The sequence below is a fragment of the Propithecus coquereli genome, unplaced genomic scaffold (genome assembly GCF_000956105.1).
Source record: "Propithecus coquereli isolate 6110/MARCELLA unplaced genomic scaffold, Pcoq_1.0 Scaffold340, whole genome shotgun sequence".
Classification (NCBI taxonomy): Eukaryota; Metazoa; Chordata; class Mammalia; order Primates; family Indriidae; genus Propithecus; species Propithecus coquereli.
This window is the reverse complement of record NW_012149064.1, coordinates 1,132,215-1,157,887: the sequence shown is the minus strand read 5'-3', so window position 1 is coordinate 1,157,887 and position 25,673 is coordinate 1,132,215. Positions and strand designations below refer to the sequence as shown.

The 25,673-nt window shown below is 45.4% G+C and overlaps 1 protein-coding gene across 1 annotated transcript in view; it reads left to right on the top strand.

Annotated features, from left to right (window-relative positions):
* Positions 1–21,715, top strand: part of ZNF496 (zinc finger protein 496) — a 26,755-nt gene extending 5,040 nt beyond the window's left edge. Inside the window, exons 6-10 of the mRNA XM_012650833.1 lie at positions 3,046–3,122; positions 13,188–13,320; positions 13,890–13,997; positions 15,082–15,195; positions 20,764–21,715. Coding sequence (XP_012506287.1) covers positions 3,046–3,122; positions 13,188–13,320; positions 13,890–13,997; positions 15,082–15,195; positions 20,764–21,524 — 1,193 coding nt within the window. The 3' untranslated portion in view covers positions 21,525–21,715. The remainder of the gene's footprint in view (positions 1–3,045; positions 3,123–13,187; positions 13,321–13,889; positions 13,998–15,081; positions 15,196–20,763) is intronic.
* Positions 21,716–25,673: the final 3,958 nt, after the last annotated feature.

Sequence of the window (25,673 nt, the reverse complement as noted above, 5' to 3'; positions counted from 1 at the left end):
TACAACAGCCTTGTGCCATTTATTTTATAGACATGTTTACAAACGCTTTATAAAACTCATGTCTTATCCTAGATAATTTCTTCACAAACAGGAGAGTTGTTTCTGCTTAGAGTGTGTCATCTGATTCTACGTGTGTATTGTCATGTTTGATAAATCTATTTGGACATCGCACCTTCCTGATAATTTTATTGCTTATTTTTAAGACACCTGATATAATTAATCACTAACTTGTTGGCGGTTTATTGGCAGACTCTGGAATAAGGATATGTTCTGCATGATAAAATCCAAGTGGAAAGCTTCTATTTAGTGGATTCCTGTAGGATAGCTGGAGTAGAAGAAATTGAGTTGCTCAGTTAACTCGAGTTGTTTAAACCACTGACATATACTAATATGTAAGACAACTTAGACTAAAATTTATTTTTTATTTTATTTATTTATTGATTGATTGATTGATTGATTGCTACAGCACCGGCAGGAGGTGCCCAGGTCCCACCAAGTTCTGGTGCGTGAAAAGTGATTCTTAAAAGTGTCCATGTAGTCATTTATCATGGCGCAAGGTAGAGTCAGGCTATAGTCCCTCTCCCAGAAGGTGGCAGGTGTGAGAAAGCAGAATTAAAATACCCATTCCTGGAGAGGTTGGTCAAAGGATACGAATTTCAGTTAGGATGAATAAATTCTGGAGATCTATGGTGACTGTAGTTAAAAATAGTGAATTTTATACTTGGAAACTGCCAAGAGAGTAAATATTAAATGTTCTCATCACAAAAAATAAGTGGTGTGTGAGGCAATAGAAGTGTTCATTAGATTGATTTATTTTACAGTGTTAAAATGTAACATCACATTGTACACAATTTTTGTACACAAAATACATAAAATTCTTTTTATTTATCAATTATACCTTAATAAAGCTGGGAAATGAAAGTAAATTAAAGAGATGAAAAAATAAACCTTAGTTGAACATGTACACAAAAAAATACTTCCTCCTCAAATCCACACCCTCCCAGCCTGAGCTTCCCCTTCAGGCAGCAGTGAAGAGTCTGCCTTCCACTGGGACCCCCGGAATGTCACTGCCATCTGCATCAGCTCCTGTCCCAGTCCTTTGTTCCAAGTAGCTACTCCTGCAGCTGCTTGCTGTTTGCTGAAGGCTTTGCATCCCGGGTCTGAAAGATCAGGGACACTGGCTTCTTGGGTTTGCTTTGATGTTGACTTAACACATCTAGGGTTAACCTCTGGGATTTTTCTCTAAATCAAGAGACTATAGTACAGCTTTCCAAGTGTTATTCTGTAAAAGAAGCACCTTTTGAAACAGAGCTCATTTTTATGTGGCTCATTGCAGAAGCCTGAGCAAGGCGAAGTTGCCAATCAGGAGAGAAAACATTAGAACACGACGCCTGGTAGCCCAAAATAAAGCAGGGTGAGATGGTCCCAGAGCCACACTCTACACTCTACACTTTGGTATAACGGTGGTTAGGGTACTGCACCACGTACTCTTTTAGGAACCCCTAACAGTGCCTTTCTAAAGAACTTTTTTTTAATTGACAAAAATTGTATATATTTATGGTGTACAACGTGATGTTTTGATATATGTACACATTGTGAAATAATTAAATCAAGCGGATTAGCTGGGCACAGTGGCGCATGCCTGTGGTGCTAGCTGCTTGGGAGGTTCAGGCAAGAGGATCGCTTCAGCCCAGGAGTTCCAAGCCATTGTAGGCAACATGTCGAGACTCTGTCTCTTTAAAAAAAAAAAAATCAAGCTAATTAACATATGCATTACCTCACATAGTTATCCTTTTTTTGTGGTGAAGACACTTAAAATCTACTCTCTTAGCAAGTTTCAACACAATACATTGTTACAAGCTGTAATTACCAAGTTGTACCATAGAACTCTTGAACTGATTCCTCCCATCTAACTGAAATTTTGTATCCTTTGACTGATATCTCCAGAAGGCCCCCCTCCCCGCTGAGGTAACCAGCATGCTTCTCTCTGCCTCTGCCAATTGGACTTTTAGATTCCACATGTGAGAACACGCGGTCTTTGTCTTTCTGTGCCTGGCTTATTGCGCTTCGCATAACGTCCTCCAGGTTCATCCAAGTCACGAATGACAGGATTTGCTTCTTTATGGACGCTGCTAGTATTCCATTGTGTGTATGTACCAAATTTTCTATATCAATTCATCTCTTGATGGACACTTAGGTTGAATCCAGATCTTGACTGTTATGAATCGTGCTGCAATGAACATGGCAGTAGAGATATTTCTTCAAGATACTAATTTCATTTACTTTGAACATATGCTCAGAAGAGGGATTGCTGGGTCATTTGGTAGTTCTATTTTTAATTTTTTGAGGAACCTTCATACTGTTTTCTTAATGGCTGTACTAATTTACACTCCCATCAACAGTGTACAAGGGTTCCTTTTTCTCCACATCTTCACCAATATTTGGGTGTCTTTTTAATGGGTCTTTGCAGTTTATAAACTTAGGAGGGCTGTCCGGAAAGTTTCCAGCCATTGTTAATATAACAGGAACGGTTACATGGCTGGATACTTTCCGGACAGCCCTCGTATAAATGTGTAAATAAATTTCTATGACACTGGAGTTCCACAGTGATCCTCGTTGCCAGCAGGCCTTGCTGATACCTCAACTCTGCAAAGTTTTAACCTTTATTTTCCCCGTATTTTGGATGACAAAGCTGAGGTCCTGGGACCTACTGGAGGTCAAATAGCTAATTATTTATTGGCAGTGCCAACTTGAACCTAGGCATTCCCTGTTATAGCTTCCATTGTTGTATCTGAAAACAAAGTAACAGAAATCCTTGCGGTTTGCAGAGTGCTTTTCATGTGCATCATTTTGTAATCCTCATTTTCCAGGTAAGTGCAGAAACCCTGCATTTTAAGAAAAGCACCACGAAACAGCTCCCTGTTGGGGCCTATTGTGATTTTCTTTGCTCACCAAAACTGAAGTGGACGAAAGCCCCAGGCAGGTCAGGAGTTGTCAGCGCCAGGCCTGGCTGGCTTTGGGACACCCTTTTCTGATCTCTTTCAGTTCCACAAGATGCTTTCCTTCTTCAGGAAGAGACTATGAGGGACGCACAGCAGGTGGCCACTCTCCAGCTGCCCCCGGTGAGTGATTTCTACGAGTCTGCAAATCACATGTTTGCCTCTCTGTAAGCTCCAGGGCAGCCTTCCCAGGACCCAGCCAGCTTGCTGGCTGCTACACAGGATGTTCAGCCCCAGCCCATAAAAACTAAAACGAGCAGGACGTGAGCTTACCAGACACCCTGTCCCTCCTCCTGCCCTCATAGTCCCAGCCGCTCTCTAGGCCGACTGTGAGGCTGTCTTCAGGAAGCTTGGTGCAGACAACAATGGCAGAAATCAGAGGCCCTTAGTCCCTATCACTTGACCTCTCAGAATTTCTAAGTTCCCCTCCTATGAAAAAGGGAAACTTTTTGCTCTATTATTTCACAGGGTATTTTTAAATTTAATAATCATCACATTATGGCTGGGCATGATGGCTCACACCTGTAATCCCAGCACTTTGGGAGGCCAAGGTGGGAGGATCACTTGAGCCCAGGAATTCAAGACCAGCCTGGGCAACATAGGGAGACCCCCATCGCTATAAAATTTAAAGAAAAAAAATTAGATGGGCATGGTGGCACATGGATGTAGTCCTAGCTACTAGGAAGGCTGAGGCAGGAGGATTGCTTGAGCCTTGGAGTTGGAGGCTGCAGTGAACTATGATCATGCCACTGTGCTCCGGCAGCCTGGGCGACAGAGCGAAACTCTGTCTCAAAAATAAAAATCATCTCATGAATAGCTGTATTTCAGAAATGTTAGGAAATGGAAGGAATAAAACACAGATAATTTCAGTGCTGTCACAGAACCATGCAGTGGGCTGTTTGGGAATTTCCCTGGTGTGTTCCCGTTGGTGTCTCTATACACGGCTTGCTCTCGCAGGTGCTCCGAGGAGTCAGGCGGGAGCTTGTCCGGCAGGTGTCCTTACTCACCTCTCTCTAGCCCAGTTGCCACCTTTGGCCGTGCTTTCTGACTATATCCCCTTCATTTTTCCTTCTGACGCTTCCCACTGGCAGGCGTGTGTTTAGTTATGATGGCCTCATCTCCTCCCATGGGAGCAGGAGGTGTGGCTCCCGTTTTGTCTTGTTGCTCCTCAGCAGTCAGAAGACCGCGTGGTGCACAGTAGACTCACTATTAACGCAGCTCAACGGAATGTAGGAAGCTGAACAGTTTGCTTTCCACGCAGTTCATTTGATGTGACTTTAAACTTGGAGTGGGGAGAGCTGGGAATGGGCAGGAGTTCGCCGGGTTACCTGGGCTCCTGCCGTCTGCCCTGCAAAACTGCGGTGCTCACCCACACACCCCAATGCGCAGCACGCACGCGTCAGCGCCTGCTGTGCACTGTCGATGCAAAGGAGGAAAAACCCATAATTCTTACTAAAAATTGGTATTTTAGTCGGTACAGAACATAAGAGGATGCTGTGAATTTCATACCTAATAAGGTTTGGTGTCCGTCCTTGGGGTTTTGATAAATCGGTGCTTATGTATCACTCTTCTGAAGACCTAGTTTCTGCCTGGTACACTAAAGGTCATCATCATGGAGGTCTTGTGTTTTTAATTTTTATTTTTAATTGTGGCAAAATACATGTAGCATAGAATTTTCCTTCTTAACCATTTTTAAGTATACAATTCAGTAGTAAGTACAAATTGTTGTGCAACCAATTTCTAGAGCTTTTTATCTTTCCAAACTGAAACTCTTCACCCACTAAACAATAACGCCCCATTTCTCCCTTTTTCCACCCCTAGCAGTTCCCATTCTACTTTTAGTCTCTCTGAATTTGACTACTGTGGATGCCTTATGTAAATGAAATTATGAAGCATGTATCTTTCTGTGACTGCTTATTTCACTTAGCATAATTCCTTAAGGTTCATCTATGCTGCAGCATGTGTCAGAATTTCCTTTCTTTTTAGGTTGACTGACACTCCACTGTATGTATATACCACATTTTTGTTCGTCCATTTGCCTGTCGATAGATACTTGGGTTGCTTCCACGTTTTGCCTATTGTGAATAATGCTGCTGTGAACATGGGTGTACAGAAAGTTTTGTTTTTCTTTTTTATTAATAATTAACCTTTTTATTTTTAGATAATTGTAGATTCACATGCCATTGTAAGAAATAACACAGAGGGATCCCTTGAACTTTTTTACACTCAACGATAAAACATATAGTAAAAATCTATCTTGTAAAAATAGTACAATGTCACGACTAGAATATTGACGTTGACATGTACAAGATACAGAATATTTGCTTCGTCAGAAGGAGCCCTCCTGTTGCCTTTTATATCAACACCCACTTCTCTTCTACTCCCACCGTCTCATGAATCTCTGGCAACCACTAATCTGTTCATCTCTAAAATGGGGTTTTCAAGAATATTATATAAATGGATTCATATAGTATGTAACCTCTGGGGATTGGCTGTTTTCCTGCAGCATAATTCCGTTGAGCTTGACCCGGGTCAAACATGTATTGCTCGTCTATTCCATTTCATTGCTGAGTAGAGTCCGTGGTGTGGAAGTACCACCGTTGGTTTAACCATTCATCTGTTGAAGGACATCGAGGTTGTTTCCAATTTGGGGCAGTTACAGTATAAAGCTTTGTAAACATCTGTGTACAGGTTTTTACGTGAACATCAGTTTTCATTTCTCTGGGGTTTCTTGTTGTTTTTGTAGAGATGAGGTCTCACTCTGTTGCCCAGGCTGGACCTGAACTCCTGGCCTAAAGCCATCCTCCCGCCTCAGCCTCCCAAAATGGTGGGATTACAGGCATAAGCCACTGTGCCCAGCCAATATTTAGTTTTATAAGATACTACTCTATCCTTTCCCAGAGTGGCTGTCACTTTACATTCCCACCGGCAGTGCTAGAGTGATCTACATTCTCCACATCTGTGTCAGCATTTGGCGTTGTCGTTATTTTTTTTATTTTAGCCATTCTGATAGGTGTGTACTAATACATCTCATTGTGGTTTAAATTTGCGTTTCTGTAATGCCTGATGATGTTAAATGTCTTTTCATGTGCTTATCTGTCATCTCTATATCCTCTTCTGTGAAATGCCTTTTCACGGTTTTGCCAATATTCTGTTATTTTTTTCTTCCTCTATCTTCTTTTATCTTTCTTTTTCCCTTTCTTGGTATTGCCAGTATTCTAATTGGGCCATTTTGCTTTTATACTGTTGAGTTTTGAGAGCTCTTTTCATATTCTAGATACTCTTCCTTTGTTGGATATGTGTTTTGCAAATATTTTGTCCTACTCTGTAGTTTGTCTTTTTGTTTTTCGAGGTCAGAAGATATAATTTAGTATTTGAAATTTTTTAAATTGATACACTGTAGTTGTATATATTTATGGGGTACATGTGATATTTTGGTACAAATATACAATGTATAATAATAAAATCGGGGTAATTGAGGTATCCATCATCTGAAATATTTATCATTTCTTTGTGTTGGGAACATTCCAGATCTTCTCTTTGAGCTATTTTGAAACATACAATAAATTATTGTTAACTGTAGTCACCCAATTGTGCTATCCAGTGCTAGAACTCATTCCTTCCAACTGTATGTTTGTTCCCATTAATCAGCTTCCCTTTACCACCCCAAGGCGCCAGCCTCTGCTAACCACTATTCATATGGTTTGTCTTTTCATCCCCTTAACAGGGTCGTTAGCAGAGCAAAGGTTTTTAATTTGGATTAAGTTCAATTTGTCATTTTTTTCTTTTAAGGATTATGCTTTTGGTATAAAGTCTAAGATCTCTTTGCCTAATCCTAGATCTCAAAGATTTTATTCTATGTTTTCTTCTAGAAGTTACGTAGTTATACATTTTACATTTAAGTCCATGATACATTTAAGTCCTTTATCTGTGATCCACTTGTATTTAAGACCACCATCCATAACTTTTCTATAAAGTATGCCACTTAGATGGAGGTTCTTTCTTTTTTTTTTTTTTTTTTTGCCAGCGAATGTTTATTGCCAGTGCTCTAATAATGTTTGTTGAAAGGGTCTCATTCCTCCATTAAATTGCTTTTACAGCTTTGTCAAAAATCAGTTGGGCATATTTGTGTGGGTCTATTCTTCGGTTCTCTTTTCTGCTTCATTGATCTATATGTTTCCCCCTCCACTAATACCATACGATTTTGATTACTGTAGCTATATATTGTCTTGAAACTGAGCAGACTGAGTCTTACCATTTTATTATTCTTCTTCAAAATTATTTTACCTATTTTAGTCTCCTTGCCTTTTTGTGTGAATTTTAGTATAATCTTGTTCATATCTGTAAAAAGTCTCACTGAGATTTTGATACGAATTGCATTAAACTTGGATATCAATTTGGGAGACATTGGCGTTTTTTACTAACTTGACAGTGAGTGAATTTCTATCTGGGAATGTGGTATGCCTCTCCAATTATTTATTTCTTTGATTTTTTCCATCAGTGTTGTGCAGCTCTCAGTATATAATTTCTATACATGATTTGTTAGATTTATCCCTAAGTAATTCATTTTTTGAGCAATTGTGAATGGTATTGTGTTTTAAATTTTGATGTCAGCATATTCATTTCTAGTACATAGAAGTATGATTGGTTTTGTATGTTTATTTTGTATTCTGTAACTTTGCTGAATTTACAAATCAGTTCAAGGAGGATTATTATTACTATTATTTTCTGAGACAAGGTCTCACTCCATTGCCCAGACTGGGGTGCGGTGGTGTGATCACAGCTCACTGTAACTTCCAACTCCTGGGCTCAAGAGATCCTCCTGACTCCGCCTCTGGAGTAGCTAGGACTATAGGTGTGCACCACCACACCCGGCTAATTTTTTATTATTATTGTTTTTATAGAGACAGGGTCTTGCGACATTGCCCAGGCTGGTCTCCAACTCCCGGCTTCAAGCAAGCCTTGGACTCCCAAAGTGCTAGAATGACAGGCGTGATCCACCACACCTGGCCCAAGGAGAATTTTTTTAATAGATTTCTCTGATTTTGTTTTTTTAGACAATCATGTCATCTGCAAATAAGGAGAGTTTTCTTTATTTTTTTTACAATTTGTATGGCTTTATTTCCTTTTCTTGCCTCATTTCAATGGATAAAACATGTAATACTATGTGTCATAGAAGTAGGAAAGCAGAGATCTTTGCCTTGTTCCTGATCTTAGAGGGAAAGGATTCATTCGGTCTTTCACCATTAAGTGTAATGTTAGGGCTGGTCTGAGTGCAATGGTGTTTACAACTAATGGGTCACAACCAGCTACAGATCCTTTTGTTCCTTCTTCACTCCCACTGCTTCACTTTACTAGCCTAAAACAAACAAACAAACAAAATGTAAGTTTTTTGGTAAATTCTTTTATATCAAGTTCAGGAAGTTCCTTAGTTTCTGTATTTCTGAGAGTTTTTATAATGTACAGATGTGGAATTTTGCAAAGCTTTTACTGCTTCAGTCAATATCATGTGAATTTTCTTTTTTAGCCTATTAATGTGGTAAAGTACATTGACTGATTTTTGAATATTGAACCAACCTTGCATCCCTGAAACAAATTCCGTCTTGTCATGGTATAAAAATCTATTTCCATATTGCTGATTGCTGAATTCTATTTGCTGTTTTTTGTTCAAGATTGCTGTATCTATATTCATGGGATATATTGGTCTGTGGTTTTCTTTTTCTGTACTATCTTCGTCTGGTTTGGGTATCGGTAATATATTAGCTTTATAAAATGAACTGGGATGTGTCCCCTCCTCTAATTTTCTCAAAGAGATTGTGTAGAATTGGTGTTAATTATTTGGACATTTGATAGAATTCTTTTTTTTTTTTTTTTTTTTTTTTGAGACAAAGTCTCACTCTGTTGCGCTGGCTAGAGTGAGTGCCGTGGCGTTAGCCTAGCTCACAGCAACCTCAAACTCCTGGGCTCAAGCGATCCTCCTGCCTCAGCCTCCCGAGTAGCTGGGACTACAGGCATGCGCCACCATGCCCGGCTAATTTTTTCTATATATTTTTAGTTGTCCAGTTAATTTCTTTCTATTTTTAGTAGAGACGGGGTCTTGCTCTTGCTCAGGCTGGTCTCGAACTCCTGAGCTCAAACAATCTGCCCGCCTCGGCCTCCCAGAGTGCTAGGATTACAGGCATGAGCCACCACGCCTGGCCTTCTTGTATGTTTTTAGAAACCTACTTTCTTGGTCCATTTTCTTTTTCTATTGGGCTAGAAGGCTTTTACAGTTGCAGTACATGGGCTCTGGGTATACTCTTTGCCTTTCTTAGATGATAAACATTTGTTTTCAGCTTGTCATTTATCTTTAATTTCATTCATGCTGTTTCATTGCTACAGATATTTATAATTTTTATGTAGAACATCTGCTAGTCATTTTTTCATATAGTTTCTTTATTTTTATTCCCTGACAGACCTTTTTTAAAAATCTTTTGGTTCTCTAATTTTTTTTTTTAATTATAATTAAGAATAAGAATCTACTTGATTTCTAAATAGTCAATAATTTATATCAGGCACATTGGATAAAAATCATCTTTCTCTTTCCTCATTGTTTTGTTCTTTCTTATAAATTAAATTTTTGTTGACCAAATTTTGTTTCTGTACTTTTTCTTCTCTTCTGTATCAGTCTATTTGTTCCAAAATCACATTTCTGATTTCAGAGCTCTTTTATCAAAATTATTACCATACTAATTTGTTAAATACTTTCTTGATACTGATCCTATACCACCAATATTCCTGATTACTTATACCACCATGAATGATTGAAACACATTTAGATTATATTTAACTTTAAAATTGAAGTAGTGTTTTCCTTTCTGTCGTAATAGTGAAATATACCCACCATTTAAAACTACAAGCCAATTTTAAAAAAACAAAATGCAATAGAAATATAGACAAGGAAAATAAATGAGCATCTCAAACAAGATGAAACCTAGTTCTCCAATAAACCCATGAAGCAACACTCACCAGAGAAAGAGGAGTTGTAATGCTATGGTTGCTGCACACCGAGGGCATCTCCAGAGTCTCCAACACGTGACAACACCCAGTGTTGACAAAGGTGTTTGGAGACAGGGGTACCAGTGTGCTGCTCTTGGGAGTGTACTTGGTGCTACACTTGAAGAATGATGTAGAAATATTTAACATTGATGAAGATGTGTTCCCGGTGGTCTAGTGTAATAATTCTCCTACATGTATACACTAGAGATACTTTTACATATGGACAGGGCAGGTAGACAAGAGAGTTCATTGAACTGTTGCCTATAATAGCAAAATACTGGAAGAAACCTAAACATTATTGACAAAGAATGGGTGAAATCAACTGCACACTGAAATTGAATACATTCGTGTAAGTCAACCAATTAGACTTACATGTATTGACATGAAGTAATCTTAACCATGATGGTGAGTATAACGCAAGTTTAACATTTGAAAACAAACAAAACAGTTTTTTAAATGATATCATGATATTGTTTTGAGCTGTATTCAGATGTTGTTGAAGTTTAAAAGGCATGCACTGAATATTAAACACCATCTCCAGAGTGGAGGGCAGGGGAGGGACTGAGAGCAGAAAAAGCTCAGAGACCACAGTCCCACCTGTGACACCCTGCCCTGCCAAAGAAAATCTAAGATCACTGTATGTCAACAGTTTTTAAATCTTAGTGGTGGGGACATGAGTATTTTGTTTCTTTTCTTTTTTTTTTTGAGACAGAGTTTTCCTGTGTCATCTGGGCTAGTGTGTAGTGGCATCACTATGGCTCACGGCAACCTCAAACTCCTGGGCTCAAGCAATCCTCTTGCCTCAGCCTCCCGAGTAGCTGGGACTACAGGCATGTGCCACCATGCCTGGCTAATTTCTCTAATTTTTGTAGAGACGGGGCTCGCTCTTGTTCAGGCTGGTCACCATTTTTAATAATGCAATAAAAATGACTCATGCTCAGAACAAATCTTCAGACACTAGGGAAAAGCATAAAGAAGAGAAGAAACCTCTGTGGAATAATGTGTTGTATGTCCTTTTACATGTATCTTTGCATATATCTCTGATTATTTTCCTTAGGAAAATTTCCTGCAAATGAATTACTGGATCTCAGTTTGCTTTTGTTACATGCTCCCAAGTATTGTCTATAAATGTGCGGTCCTCCTAAGTGTGTTTGAGGACCCATTTTCCTACATTCTCAACGACACAGTGCAGCACCGTGCATCATGCTTCCAGTCTTTTTTACTTGGATGGGATTTTACACACACACAAAATAATAGTTGTAAATATATGGAAGACTGTTGAATTTCACTTGTACTCCTGAGGGTTGACATTTAAAGACATAATATATATTTAGCAAAGTTTCTCTCTGTATTTTTCCCAGGTTTTAGTTTAAAAGAAAAAAGTGCGTGTATGGAGAAGGTGGTACAAAGGTACCAGAGAACACTCATTGAAAACTCTCCTTCCCAGCCCTGTCCCGGCTGCCTGGGCCCTGTCACCCAGGGAACCCATATGGCAGTAATTGGCAGTCTTCCAGAGATTTAGGCAGGTGCAAGGACATATGTTTAAAAAATTATTCTATTTTGTTTCTTTTTTGTTTTTCACATAGATGTTAGTAATACAAAAGTCCTACAAGTTGTATTTTTTCTCTACAAAAATTTTATTTTAGAGTCCTTTCCAATTCTGTAAAGGACTTCTGGTATCATATGGATATTCCATCATTTTGAAAGTTAAAAATTGTTTTTTGATGCATTCCCATGGTCCATTATTTAAAGTGTATGAAAAAGTCTCCCTGCTACACCTAACCCCAAGGTCTCAGCTACCTCTTCAGAAGTAGCTGACCTTCTTGACTTCTGAACGTGGTGGCAATCTGAACACCCTTCTGCACAGGGGCTTTTCCTGTTACAACACACCTTGGAGAGACTTTCTTTTCAGTACAGAGAGGCCCTCATTCTTTCTAACACATATGATCATCTCTTGGTAATTTACATGATCATTTCTTTTATTGATGGTCATGAAGGTTGTTTTCAGTCTTTTTTTTTCTTTTTTTAGACAGAGTCTTACTCTGTCACCTTGGGTAGAGTGCAGTGGCATCATCGTAGTTAACTACAAGCTCAGACTCCTGGGTCCAAGCGATCCTCTTGCCTCAGCCTCCCGAGTAGGTGGGACTACAGGCATGCACCACCGTGACTGGCTAATTTTTATATTTTTAATAGAGACGGGGTCTCAGTGTTGCTCAAGCTGGTCTTGAACTGCTGACTTCAAGCAGTCCTCCCGCCTTGGCCTCCCAGAGTGCTAGCATTACAGGTGTGAGCCACCTCATCCGGCCTGTTTTCAGTCTTTAACTGTTACATCAATGCTGCGGTGAAGGAGTTTATACAGACCTCACATTGCACATGTACGAAATAAACTCTAGAAATGGAATCTCTGCATTGAAGGGTGAGCACATTGGTAATTTGGTGGACTTTGCCCAGTAGCCCACCATGGGAGTTGTGGGTGTGCAGCCTGAATAGGAAGGCCTGTTGGTGGCCACATCCTTGGCCACCCCATGAGGCATCCACTGTCTGGATTCTGCCAAACAAAATAGGTGTGAAGTGGTTCTCAGAGTAGGATTGTGAGGCAGCACGGACCCTGGAGCCTGGCCCCTCTCCCCTATGCTATAGTCTGAATGTTTGCATTCCCTCAAAATTCATATGTTGAAATCCTAAGTGCCAGTGTGATGATATTAGGAGGTAGTAGGACCTTTGGGAAATGATTAGGTCTTTTTTAAAAATTTATTTAAATTATTTATTTATTGTTTATTTCAGCGTATTACGGGGGTACAAATGTTTAGGTTATATGTATTGCCTTTGCCCCACTCGGTGATTAGGTCTCAAGGGCAGAGCCCTCATGATGGAATTAGTGTCATTATAATGAGATCCCAGAAAGCTCCCTGGCCCCTTCTACCACATGAGAACATAATGAAAAGACAGTTATCTTTGAACCAAGAAGCGGGCCCTCACCAAACACCCAATCTGCCTTGATCTTGGACTTCCAGCCTCCAGAACTCTGAGAAATGAATTTCTGCTGTTTATAAGCCACTCAGTCTGTGGTACTTTGTGTAGCAGCCTGAATGGACTAAGTCACCTATCTCGTCCCTGCACTGAGGCATCCCTGTTGTTCTGTGGTTTCAGAATCGGGCTTCTCCATTCAAGGACATGATCTTGTGCTTCTCTGAAGAGGACTGGTCCCTCCTAGACCCTGCCCAGACTGGCTTCTATGGAGAGTTCATCATTGAAGAGGACTGCAGGGTCTCAGTGCCTCCGAGTAAGACTTACCCTCCCCACCCCCAGACCAGGGAACTTGGGGGTCTCACTCTGGGCAAGAGTCAACCTCTTCCCATAAGATCAGGGAACTGGGGCCGGGCGTGGTGGCTCACACCTGGAATTCCAGCACTCTGGGAGGCCGAGGCGGGAGGATCACTTGAGCTCAAGAGTTTGGGACCAGCCTGAGCAAGAGTGAGATCCCATTTCCACTAAAAACAGGGGGAAAAAAATCAGGGAACTCGGAGCCACATCAGATCCCTCTGCTCACCCCTATCCTTGACAGGGGTCATCTGCACACAGCAGCCCCACCTGCAGCTCGTCCAGTTGACCATGGTCTGCCGTCTAACCACATGTGGATCGGGCTCGCCTGGCTGTTTGTCACGCAAAACCAGACATAACGTGTTCGCTTTTCTCCTATTATTTGTACTTATCGTCTCTTTTCACTTCCGCTGTACCCGCGATACGCCGTGGTGTGCTGGCATCCCTCCACCTTCTCTCTTTCGGGCTGCTCTGCTTGCTGGCAGGAGCAGATCACTGATAAACACATACTTTACCTTTTTTTGTGAACAGATGACCCAGCTGCCCAGCCAGATCTCTCCCAGGGAGAGGAGAATGAGCCGCAGGTTTCAGAGTTGCAGGACCTCCAGGGGAAAGAAGCGCCCCAGGTCTCCTACTTTGGTGAGTAACGATTCCAGAACTGGGTGGAAGGATGGGGGAAAGGTTGCTGCCAGCCAGGGAGGCAGGTCTGTTCCCTGGCCTCTCTCTGCGGCCCCCGGTTGCCTCCCCCACCCCCCAGGTTCTGTCTTGGTCTTGCATGTCTTGCCTTGTCCCTGACTTCTCCCAAAAAGAATCAGGAAGATCTTAATTTTGCCAGATATGGGGATTGTACCCCCTCTACCAGGGACTAGGAAATAGTAGAAATTTCTTTCTCCTCTGCCTATAAGTAACACCCAGTTTGTGCTGATGATCCAGTGGTCTCTCTAAGAGTCAGATACCCCGGACAAGCCTGGTTGGAGAGGGAGTGTCTCAACCTGGTGCTGAGCGCAGTCCCTTCAGATGCCTCACCTGTCGTCAGTCCTCGCACCCGGCCTCATACAGGGCTGCGTGAGGACACTGAATAATGGGGAGGTGCTGGGGCTCAGCAGTGGCAGTTTCCAGTCCTCTTGCAGGCTCTCTGTGTCACCAGAACTTGTAACCTCCATGCTTTGGTGCTTTGAAGCATCTGCTCCTTCAGGGGAAAATTGCTGTGCACAGAATTGGCAGCAACCCCGCACCTCCTTCCCCTTCGGGACCTAGAGCTGGCATGGAGCAGACCATCCCTACCAGGAACGAGAATCCAGAGCCTCAGTGGGGCGTGGTAGCTCCGGCCCATCTCTGCCCCATAGGGTCTGCACAGGCAGATTGTGAGCATCTACAGGGTATACAGGACCCTGTAGTGGTATCTAAAAAGCCTACCACAGAAAGTGGAAATAGCCTCTGGGTTGGGGCAGTTACATGTCTCTGGCTGCAGAGTTAGATGGAGCAGAACCAGGATCTGAATTGATTCTGTCTAGCTTCGGAACCCGAGTTCATGGAGTTGGCCCATTTTGCCTTCAAGTTCATTCACTCAGCAAACACTTGCTGAGTGGCCACCCTGTTCCAGGCCCCGGGAGGGAGCCCAAGACCACCCTCAGATCACAACCTGGCATCTATTCAGATACCTCCCTCAGATAGTGCTGGAGGTGCAAGACAAATCAATTTTTCCATTTTCTCCTCTGGAAAGACCTTCCAAGTCTCCAGCCATTCCAGGTGGAAGAAAGAAGGAAACGGGACGAGCCGCAGGTGCCAGAGTTCCAGACCTGCCAGCAGACATCGCTGGATCAGAGCACCTGCCCAGGTAAAGGAGGGTGTGGGGCGTGCGGGGGTGTGTGTGTCTGTGCGCATGCGCATGGTGGGGTGGTTGTGTTGTGTGTGCACACGTGTGTGTGGTGCACTTGTGGTGTGGAGGGCTGTGCGTGGTGACAGTGCCGGGGCACGGTACAGTTAGGAGTTAAGCTCTCCGAGATCCCTGCTGATCGCGGCTGCGGCATTATCAGCTATTGCCCTGGTTCTGTTTTGCTGGGCTCTTTCTCCAGCTGACTTCCAATCCCAGATTCTCCCTCCTTGCCTTCCTGGGTGGCTGAGGCAGGATGCTGAGGCAGCACTGTTGTAGAGAGTGTATTTCTTCCCTGAACATGGATGGCCAGGACCCTGGGACAGAGTCCTGGAATTAAACAGCAGGTTTCTGGAATGCCAGAGCTGGAAGGAACTCCTGGAAAGTGTGTGTTCCATTACTGCCCTCAGGGAAATAGCCACAGTGTCGTCGCTGAGTCATCTTCATAAAAGCCACCACCTCCAGAGACAAAGACTAAATTTTTGCTGTTTTTAACTTCCTCAGTTACAGACATTCTTCTAAATACCAAACCCAAGTCTCTGCTTCTTACTTGAACCCACTGTGTCTTTGTGGTTTTCTGCAGCTTATGGAGACTGACTGACACACATTATCTCTTTTACCTGTGATGCTTTCGAAGGCAAGATTTGTGTTATTTTTACCTAGCTCCGTGCCGGGCACGTACCCATTTGCGCTCAGCCCACTGTTGTGTGGACAAAGGGTATTTTACGGCGTGGTAGATCTGAAGGGATGAGACCCCTCCCCACAAGCACTGATGTCCACCCCTGGTTTTCTAAAGAGCCTGAGGGGCCCACTGTCCGTTTGCATGCAGACTTGCTGTCTGCAGTGCATTGGGAATCTTCTCTAGCCTCTCTGCCCCAGCGTGCCCCGTCAGCATACTTGCAGAAGGCGGCTGGATGTTCGTTAACATAGGGCAGTTTTCAGCTCCCTTCTCCGCTTACTGAGCTCTGACACAGGATCTGCTCCAGTGGCAGGAAGCCAAAGGTTGCTACCTGAGAAGGGGCAGAGATGATGGATTTCAAAGAGCAGGCACCAACTTTATTCTGGTAGCTCCTGCCAGCTCACCTTCGGAAAAGGCCTTTCCTGCCAGCCCGTGCCCGCCGCTAGCCAGTGACGGGTCTGCCTCTCCGTACCCACGTTCACACGGGACTCGCCCAGACTGTTCAGTTTGTGCCCATCGGATGAAAACCTTACTGTGTCTGCCACTGAGGTGGAATATCTTTTTTTGTTTATTGTGTTTTCTCTGTGAATTGCCTATTTAATATTCATTTGTCTCTTTTTCTTTTTGGCATTTTTCCACTCACATTTTTGGGGGGTTTGTTTTGTTTTTCTTTTTTTTTTTTAAGCCAATCAAGTTTAGCAGTGGGGGTTCTATACCAACTTTAACGACATTGATGTTAATAAGTTCGGATAACCCACCCCCATGGGGCCAGCCCCACTCACATTGTTAAGCTCTTTATGCCCTAAGCACTGCACCAGAATAAAGTGTTTACGTGATTTTGTGCACTGCATCCTCGCAGCACCTTCTGACGTGGGTGCCATGGTGTCGCCTCTCTGCAGCTGGGGCACCCGAGGCCCCCAAAGCTGAAGTCACTTGCCAAGGTCCAGTGCTCACAGTGCACACAGGCTGTGGGTGGCAGAGCGAGGATCTGAACTCGGTCTGTCGGGCTCCAGACCCACGCTCTTTACTTTATATAACCAAACCATCCTTTGCTTTTTCTATGGATTCATGGAAACTGAAAATTATGGGTGTGAATCCATTTCCTCTTACGTCTTTACACGTAGTTTCTCCGATTTTTTAAAACTTTGTTTATGTGTCTTGCAGCATATAAAAGTGTTTTTTTATATTTTTAAAATGTAAATACATTTATTCATCATCTTTTTGGTTTTATGTCTTGCTTAAGAAAGCCGCCCCATCCTAACTTTATAAGACTATTCTGTGCTTTTTTAATAATGCCTTTATCATTTTGGTTTTTCACAGCTAGTTTCCTATCCTTCCTGCTTTTTCTCAACCCCTCCAGCTCACAGGAAACCATTTATTTCCAGCCCACGGAGTGCCCTTCTTGCAGTGTTAGCTATGGCCTAGGTGCAGGCCTTGCCACCCCACCCACTACAAACACCCCACCCTGCCCCCCCGTGGACACTCGCAGTGGCCTGGCTGCTACCCTCATGGCCACAGGCTGGTCCTCCACCCACATTGGGCTCAATTCTTCTGAAACCTTGGACAACCTCATTTCTCTGCTTTAATTTTTTTATCTATAAAACAGAGATAATGGTTATAGCTGCCTTATAGAGTTACTGTTAAAAATTAAGTGATTTAATATATGTTTTGGCATTTGGACCAATAACTCTTTCCTATCTTTCCTAACATTATCCTGACAGTCAATTCAGTAACACCCCACCCCATTCCAAAAGGGAGAAACTGGAGAGAAGAAAGGATGATGGGTCCCAGCAAGTCTAGAACCTACCGCAGGGCAAATTCCCTTGGAAGAATAATCTTTGGCTCAGTTCTGTCCTCCAGGTTACCACCTTCCAGGCCCACGAGGGTGGCAGCCCTGCCCTTTGAAAGTCAGGAGGTGATGCCTCCATCCCCCTGGCCTGTGCCCTCTGGACCCGTGATGGCAATGGCAGCCCTGTAACCTCTGAGTGGCCTTTGGGATCCTTCTTCCCTTCTTTTGAAGGATAATACATGTTTGCAGCCAGATAGCTCTATTGGCCTGTTCTATGAAATCCCAGAAGTCCAACAGCATTCCTTCATTTCATCCCACCTCTGTTCCCTTCAGTCCAAGTTGGCAGGGTTTCCGCTGGTATAAAATTCTCAAAAACCTTGCCCTCCCATGCAGTTCATGGGGTCCAAGCCATCAGACTGGAGAGTCTTCCCTAGGTTGTTCCTGAATAGCCCTGTCTGTTTTCCTGCCTGCTCCTGAGATGGCTGATTGGATCTGTGAGTTGTACACATTATCTCTTCAGCACATGATTTTCCAGCCATGCTCTCGGTGTTCTTTCCAGAGTACACTTTGTTTCTGCAATATCAAGAGGCTGAGAATTTTCCAGATCTTGATGTCCTGGTTCTTTTTTACATAAGAATTCCTTCTTTAATTTCTCTCTCTCCTCTCACATTTTACGGTAAGCAGCAAGGAGAAACTAGGCAATGCCTTCAACACTTTGCTTAGAAAACGCCTCAGCTAGATATCCAAATTCATCACTTACAATTTCTACTTTCCACTAAACACCAGAATACAGTTTGGCCAAGTTCTTTGCCACTTTATAACACAGATCTCCTTTCTTCCAGTTTCCAAAAACATGTTCCTCATTTCTGTCTGAGCTCTCACCAGATGTACCTTTAGTGTCCGTGTTTCTGCCAGCCGTCTCTGCAAGGCTTTTTTTCTTTAACATACACCTCAAAACTTCTAGCCTTTACCATTTCCTAGTTCTAAAATCACTCCTACATTTTTTGGTATTTGTTACAGCTGCCCCGCACTCCTGGTGCCAAAGTCTGTACCAGTCTACCAGGACGACCAGAACAAAGTACCACGGACCGCGTGGCTTAAACAATAGAAATTTATTTTCTCACAACTCTGGAGTCTCCAAGTCCAAGCCTGAGCTGTCAGCAGAGTCAGTTTCTTCTGAGGCCTTTCCTTTGGCTTATAGACAGCCCCCTTCTTGCTGTGTCCTCACATGGTCTTCCCTCTGGGTCTGCATCCGAATTTCCTCTTCCTGTAGGGACACCACTCCTATTGGATTAGGGCCCACTCATATGACCTCATTTTAACTTGACTGCCTCTTAAAAGACCCCATCTCCGAATACAGTCCGTTCTGAGGTACTAAGGCTTAGGACCTGACATACGAATTTTCAGGCGGGCAGAGTTCAGCCCATAGCATGCCCTGCCTGCTGTCGCAACTCCAGCTCCTCACCCAGTAGCAGACAAGGGCTTAGCAGTCTCCTGTAGCACTGTTTTTCCTTCCTCCACCAAAATCCATTAGCACTTAACAGAGGTGAATTGCCGATCAGGTGTCCTTTCATCGACAGCTGATGGAAGTTAGTTAAGACGCTCCACTTGTCCACTCTATGAGGCCCGCAAAGTACGTCACACGCATGACCTCAGTTACCCCACCAGCAGCCTGGAGCGATGGGCTGCCAGTGTCCTGCTCACCTTACGATGAAGGGACCCAAGCTCAGAGAAGCCGTCTGGCTAGAACGAGGCCTCTGCAACTAGAAAACCAAGAGGACAGATGAGCATGAAACTCGCTCTGCCCTCATCTGGTGATTTCTCTCTGACACTGTGTGGGTTTTCGGCAGGCTCCTGGCCCGCCACGCAGGCTCCCCTTCTCCCTGAGCCCCACTCCTTTGCCTTCTGACTGATGGACAAACGCCCCACGGGTTCTGCTGCTGCCGGTCATCTCTGCTGCTCTCTGTAGCTTCTGGCTCTTCCTGCCCTGCTTCTGTCTGTCCAGCTGCACTTGCCCTAAGCTGCTCTAACCTGCCAGGGCCCTCCCCCCAGCCAGTAAGTCCAGACCGACCATGTTTTTACTACTGTCTGGGAGGGCCCAGCACCGCCCCCCCCCCCACCCCGGGGTCTAGACCTGAGTTCCACATTTTACGAAAGTGGGGAAACAGGCCACCAGTGTGATGGGCTCTGGGCCACAGGTCAGGACCTCAGGCTGGACTCCCTGCTGCCTGCTCACCCCTCCCCGTGGTACCTCCTTCCACCGTCACAGACTCGGGATCCATTGAGCCAGCTCAGCCTTGGTTGGGAAGTCTGAAGCATCTCTACCCATCAGCGCTGGGGGCCTCAGAAGTGCAGTGACACTGAGAGGGGAAGATGCTGGGGGGACTCAGTGACCCTGGGCAGCAGCAGCCTTAATGTCAGCCCAGCAGGGCTCGAGTACCACTTCAACCCTCCTCCCTGGGACAGATCGCCTTTGTTTGTGTGTCTAACGTGGTGTAATAATAATATCCAGGAGCAAATGGGGCCGTGCATGTCCGAAGCCTGCCACAGTCCCTGGAGCATTTTAAGTGTGCAGAGCATGGTATCCGGCACCTTCCTGGAACTCCATGTGTAGAATGTAGGGTCTGCCTCTCTCCTAAGTACTTTAACATATCCTGATAGAATTTTTCCCTATACCTGGTTAAGTAAGGTGGTAATAAATAATGCGTAAATGGTCAAGGGTTTACACGGACAAATACAGACTCTTAGGGCTTGGGGGGTGGAGGAGGTGGTTCTCAGTGGCTAGAGAATAAAAGGGTGGGGGCGGGGATTAGGGGAAAATGGCTGGGAGGAGGGAGCGAGAGGATAAAGCGGTCCCCAGGCTGCTTTGGACACAGTGCGGCCCATGCTAAGAATTTCCTTTTCACGGGCTACACCAGTGGCCCCCGCAGGACTGGCTGGACGCCCTGGTCACCAAGGAGCGTTGCAAAAGTGTGGGTTTCTGGACTCCACGCTGAACCTTCCTGGGTCAGATTCCTAAGGGCTGGGATGTAGCGCCACTAACCTGCACCGTGCTTTCCTGTAGCTGGAGGCGGCCCGCCATCCCTACAGCACAGCCTCGAGGAGGAAGTGACCATCGAGATTGTCCTGTCCAGCTCCGGGGATGAGGACTCCCAGCACAGCCCGTACTGCACTGAAGAGCTGGGGAGCCCTGCGGAAAAGCAGCGCGGCCCCCCCGCCTCCCGCCGGAGCAGTGCCGAGGCGGGGGGCGAAGTGCAGGCCTCCTCCAAAAAGTCCTACGTGTGCCCGAACTGCGGGAAAATCTTCCGCTGGAGAGTCAACTTCATCCGGCACCTGCGGAGCCGCAAGGAGCAGGAGAAGCCGCACGAGTGCTCGGTGTGCGGGGAGCTGTTTAGTGACAGCGAGGACCTGGACGGGCACCTGGAGGCGCACGAGGCTCAGAAGCCTTACCGGTGTGGCTCCTGCGGGAAGAGCTTCCGCCTCAACTCCCACCTGCTCTCGCATCGGCGGATACACCTGCAGCCAGCCGGACTCGAGCAGGTGAAGAAGAGAGAGCAGGGGCCCTCAGGGGACGCTGGCGAGGATCCCAGCGACCTGCCGGGAGACGGCAAGGCCAGGCTGAGCTTCCAGTGCTGTGACTGTGGGAAGGCGTTCCAGCGGCACGACCACCTGGCCCGGCACCGCAGCTGCTTGCACCCGAAGGACAAAGCCCGGCCCTTTCAGTGCCGCTACTGCGTCAAAAGCTTCAAGCAGAACTGCGACCTCCTGCGCCACGAGCGCCTGCACATGAAGCGCCGGTCCAAGCAGGCTCTGAACTCCTACTGAGCCCGCGGCCTGGCGGCCCCTGGGCGGTGCTTCCCTCTCACGCTGGTACTGATCGCCCCCTCCCCAACCGTGCCGCGCCTTCCCCAGGACAGACGGCACACCTCCTCCTGCCCTTTGCTCTCAGGTAGTGTCCAACCTTCGTGTGGTGCCGTGGCAGGCCCCCCTCCCCACAGATAGTGAGATAGTGGCCACTGGAGAGTCTTTTGTGTCTGCTGTGCCAAAAAACAGGGAGGGTGTGTCACTGTCAGCTTCCACGTGCCAGGTGTGTCTGGTCTTAGGGACCCCTGCCAAATGCTCTCAAAGCTCGCGGAGGGGACTGCGTTGCCCCTGTCGCAGCAACCCCTCGGTCACCAACCAACCCTCAGTACACTGCTTTCCATCCTACCCCGCCTAAACACTACCGTGGGATTCTGAAGTTTGAGGGTGCTGCTGGAGGGCGATGGGCGGGGAGGACTTGCAGGCGCAGTGAGGAGCAGTGCCAGGCACAACAGCCGTGTCATGTCACCAGAAGTCTGAGCCCAGGTCCCTGACCATCAGGCCCACAGGCAAGGAGCACCGCGGAGACCCTGAGATTATCAGGTGGCCTTTCGGGCCCGGAGTCCATGGTGGGAAGCCCCAGAGCTCCTTGAGGTTGGGAAGCTCATCATGCCTTTTGATTTGCTTGGCGGCTGGTTGTTCCGGAGCAGGAGCTCATCAAGGCAAAGCTTGCATTTTAAATTATGTCGCACACCCTCCCAAAAATGTCTTGTCTCTGTACCCTGACGGCCCTTGGCGAGTGCTTATGGGATGGAAACGGAGTTGTCATCATTTAAAAGGCACTTAAATCCCTCCTGCCACTCTGTCCTGTCTAGGAATATGGAGCTCAGCCCCTGATGAAGGGTTCTGTCTGGGCGAGCCAAGCCCTGAACAGAATCTTCCATGACTTCCTACTCTGCAGACACTTAGAGTACCCCGTTGTGTTAGTTTCCTACGGCTATTGTAAGAAAGTACCAAGCACCACATGGCTCAGAATGACAGAAATGAATTGTTTCGTAATTTTGGAGGCTACAAGTCCCAGGTCAAGGTGTCAGCAGAGTTTGTTCTGAGGGCCCTGAGGTAGAATCTGCTCCATGTCCCAGCTTTGGGTGCTTTCTTGGCAATTGTTGGTGTTCCTTGGTGTGTAAAATCATCGCCCAATCTCTGCCTTCATTGTTATGTGGTGCTCTCGCCATGGCTGGTCTGTTTCCAAATTTCCCTTTTGTATAAAGACACCGGTCCTATTGGATTAGGGCCCACCCTTCCTACTCCAGTATAACCTCATCTACATCTGCAGTGGCTATTTCCAAATAAAGTCACATTCTGAAGTACTAGAGGTCGGGGCTTCAACATTGGAATTTTAGGGGGACACAATTCAACCCGCAACTCCAGTTAATCCTTCAGTGTGCTGTCATTACTGATTCACACGAGTCACTGCAAACCGGTTAGCTTGCTCACGGTTCCACTGAAGGCAGGATCCGGCCCCAAGCATCCACACTCAGGGCTGGTATCCTCTGCTTAGAAGATCTTAAGTCTTTAAAGTTTGTAGCCTGGGGTTCTGGACTGTGAGAGACCATTGGTAGTGAAACCTCAAGCAATCAAAAATGTGGTCTCACTGTTGCCGGAAGACTGGTTGTGTCAGCTAGGCTCAGCAATGGGGAGGCGCCGAGGCTGTAACGGAGCAGTGGCTGAATCTGAAGGCCACACCCAGGTAGGTATTTCGTACTCTGTACATCAGGTCCCACCATGGGCATTAGCCTGGGTAAGTGAACGCAAGGTGCCTGATGCTCTTTTGTCACCCACGTAATTTTCACATCAAGAAGCCTCTGCTCCAAACCCAATCAGAAAGTTAAAAGATTTTATAACTACAGTTACTGTTTCTGTGTAGATGCATCTACATATCCAGGAATAGTAAATGCAATAAAACCATTTGGCCATACTTTGAACAAGAAATAAACTGTTGAGGCGTTTAGTTTCTAAATAGTTTGTCTCTTGTATTGATGTGCCTGGAAAAGAGAGAAATCAGATCTTTGAGGCCAAGGGAGGGGGAGTCCAGCCGGAAGGCAGACTGTGCACATTGGGCCCGCCCACTCGCGTGCGCTTGCCTGGCCCGAGGGTTCCACCAGCAGCTCCAAGGCCTCGGGAAGGTTATTTACCCTCCTGCTTCAGACATTTGTCTAAAAGAGCAACAACTGCTGTACTTACCGGTATATTTTACATGTAAAACCAGATCCTAAATGAGAAAGTGACGAAGGGAATGTAATGGAGCTGGAGCCCACAGGAGGCTGCCTCGTGAGTCCCAACCAGATAATATCAGGGAGCCCCCCCACCATTGATCCAAAGCTGACAAAGTCACCTGAGTAATTGGGAAGTCACATTTCCTCTGGATTTGGAAACCCTCCTGGGTAATGTAGCTCAAATCCCAGGTTTGCCCCATGCAGAAGGAGCAGGTGGCTTACCTGCTCTGAGGAAAGGCTTGGCAGCCCTCCAGCCCGACTCCCTCGCCCCAATATGGGGAGCTGGACCAAGCTGGTCTCTGTCTCCCTCTTGGCCATTGATACTTTTGGCCTCAGCTGAAAACAGCTGGCACACGGGGTCCTTTTCCTTTCTCCCCTTCTCACAGGGGCTGGCAGGCCAACTTGGAGCTATGTTTCCACCTTGCCATCCAGGCTGAGACCCCACACCTGAGAAGCGTCCTCCCTCTTTGTTCCCCTGATCCCTCGGCATCATTCCCACAAACCCACAGGCGCATAATAAAAACTCACTCGCAGAATTGATATTCATGATAGACTTTTCATTGAAAGGTAAGGTGGAGCATAGCTCAGAGAGGTGGACATCAGGAGTCCTGTGAGACCTTTAGGCCTAGACAGTTCTAGTCACCTGATCTGGCCCCTCCCCAAAGTAGAGAGGAAGTAACTGTGTCTCATTCACTGGAGGTAGGTTGCATTCCTGGTCACACCACCGCTTCAGCCCAACCTTTGGCATTTTCTGGTATCTCTATCTCCCCAACTCTTGCCCCAGCTAGGAAGAACAAACAAAAGAGGCTAGTGGGGGGAAGGTCCGTTGTCCATCCTAAATCATACCGTGACAAATGGAAGAGAAGGCGAGAATCCAGGCCTGTGGAGATCTCCTCCAAGTCACTATTCTTGTGAGATGGTTTCTTGTCCTCTGCCAAAAGCAAAGTTTGGACCAGATGCAGGCACTTCTGCTTGCAGTGTTATGTAGGACATTTGGTGATAATGATATCCCTTTTCCAATTCCACCAAACAAGGCCAGACACATATTTCTATTAACAACAAATATTGACAATGTTTGGTCTTAAAAGTGATGGCCAATGCCCAGCAGTGTTCCATGCAACAAGGCTACCGGTTAGAAAACTTGGCTTAAGGCCGATTGGCCAGAGGAAAGGGAGTATTGATAGGACCACTGGACAACCAGGTGCCTCCTGCAGCCCTGCCCACATCTAGGGCACCCAGCAGAGCACCCATAGCCCAGCATCTGTGGGCTGGTTAGTAGGATTGCAAGCTCATCAAGGGCAAAGCCCAGGGGTCCATCCTTACCTGTTTTGACCATCAAATACCAATTGGGGCTTTATCCTCTCTTGAAAACATAGCCTACAGTCAGGGTACCATGATTATTAATGTGCATATACAAGGGCTGTCTGGAAAGTATCCAGCCATGTCATACGAAAAATAGTATTAACAACGGCTGGATACTTTTTGGACAGCCCTCATAATCACCAAAGTACATTGACATCATGGAAATTCCCTGTGAGAAGATGCCAAACTCTCTTAATAAGGGATGGGAAAGCAGATTCTTCAGGAATACATATTAAATACAAGTGGGAAGAACAAGAGGCCCGCTCGCACATCTTGGCTACAGCCAACAATATCCCAGGTAGGTTGGTAGCCTCTAGGAGACAAAGGGTCATCTTCTCATCACACAACCAAATGGCAGGGGAACCACCCTTTTTCCCTCTCCTGCTTAAAAAAATGATTTGGTATAGTTGTGTCTACACTGGGCTATTATATACTGGTCTTGCTATACCCTGTCAAAATATGGAGGGGCTGGGATACCTGCTATTTTGTATTATTGTTTGTTTATTTTTTAATAGAATCTCCCTATGTTGCCCAT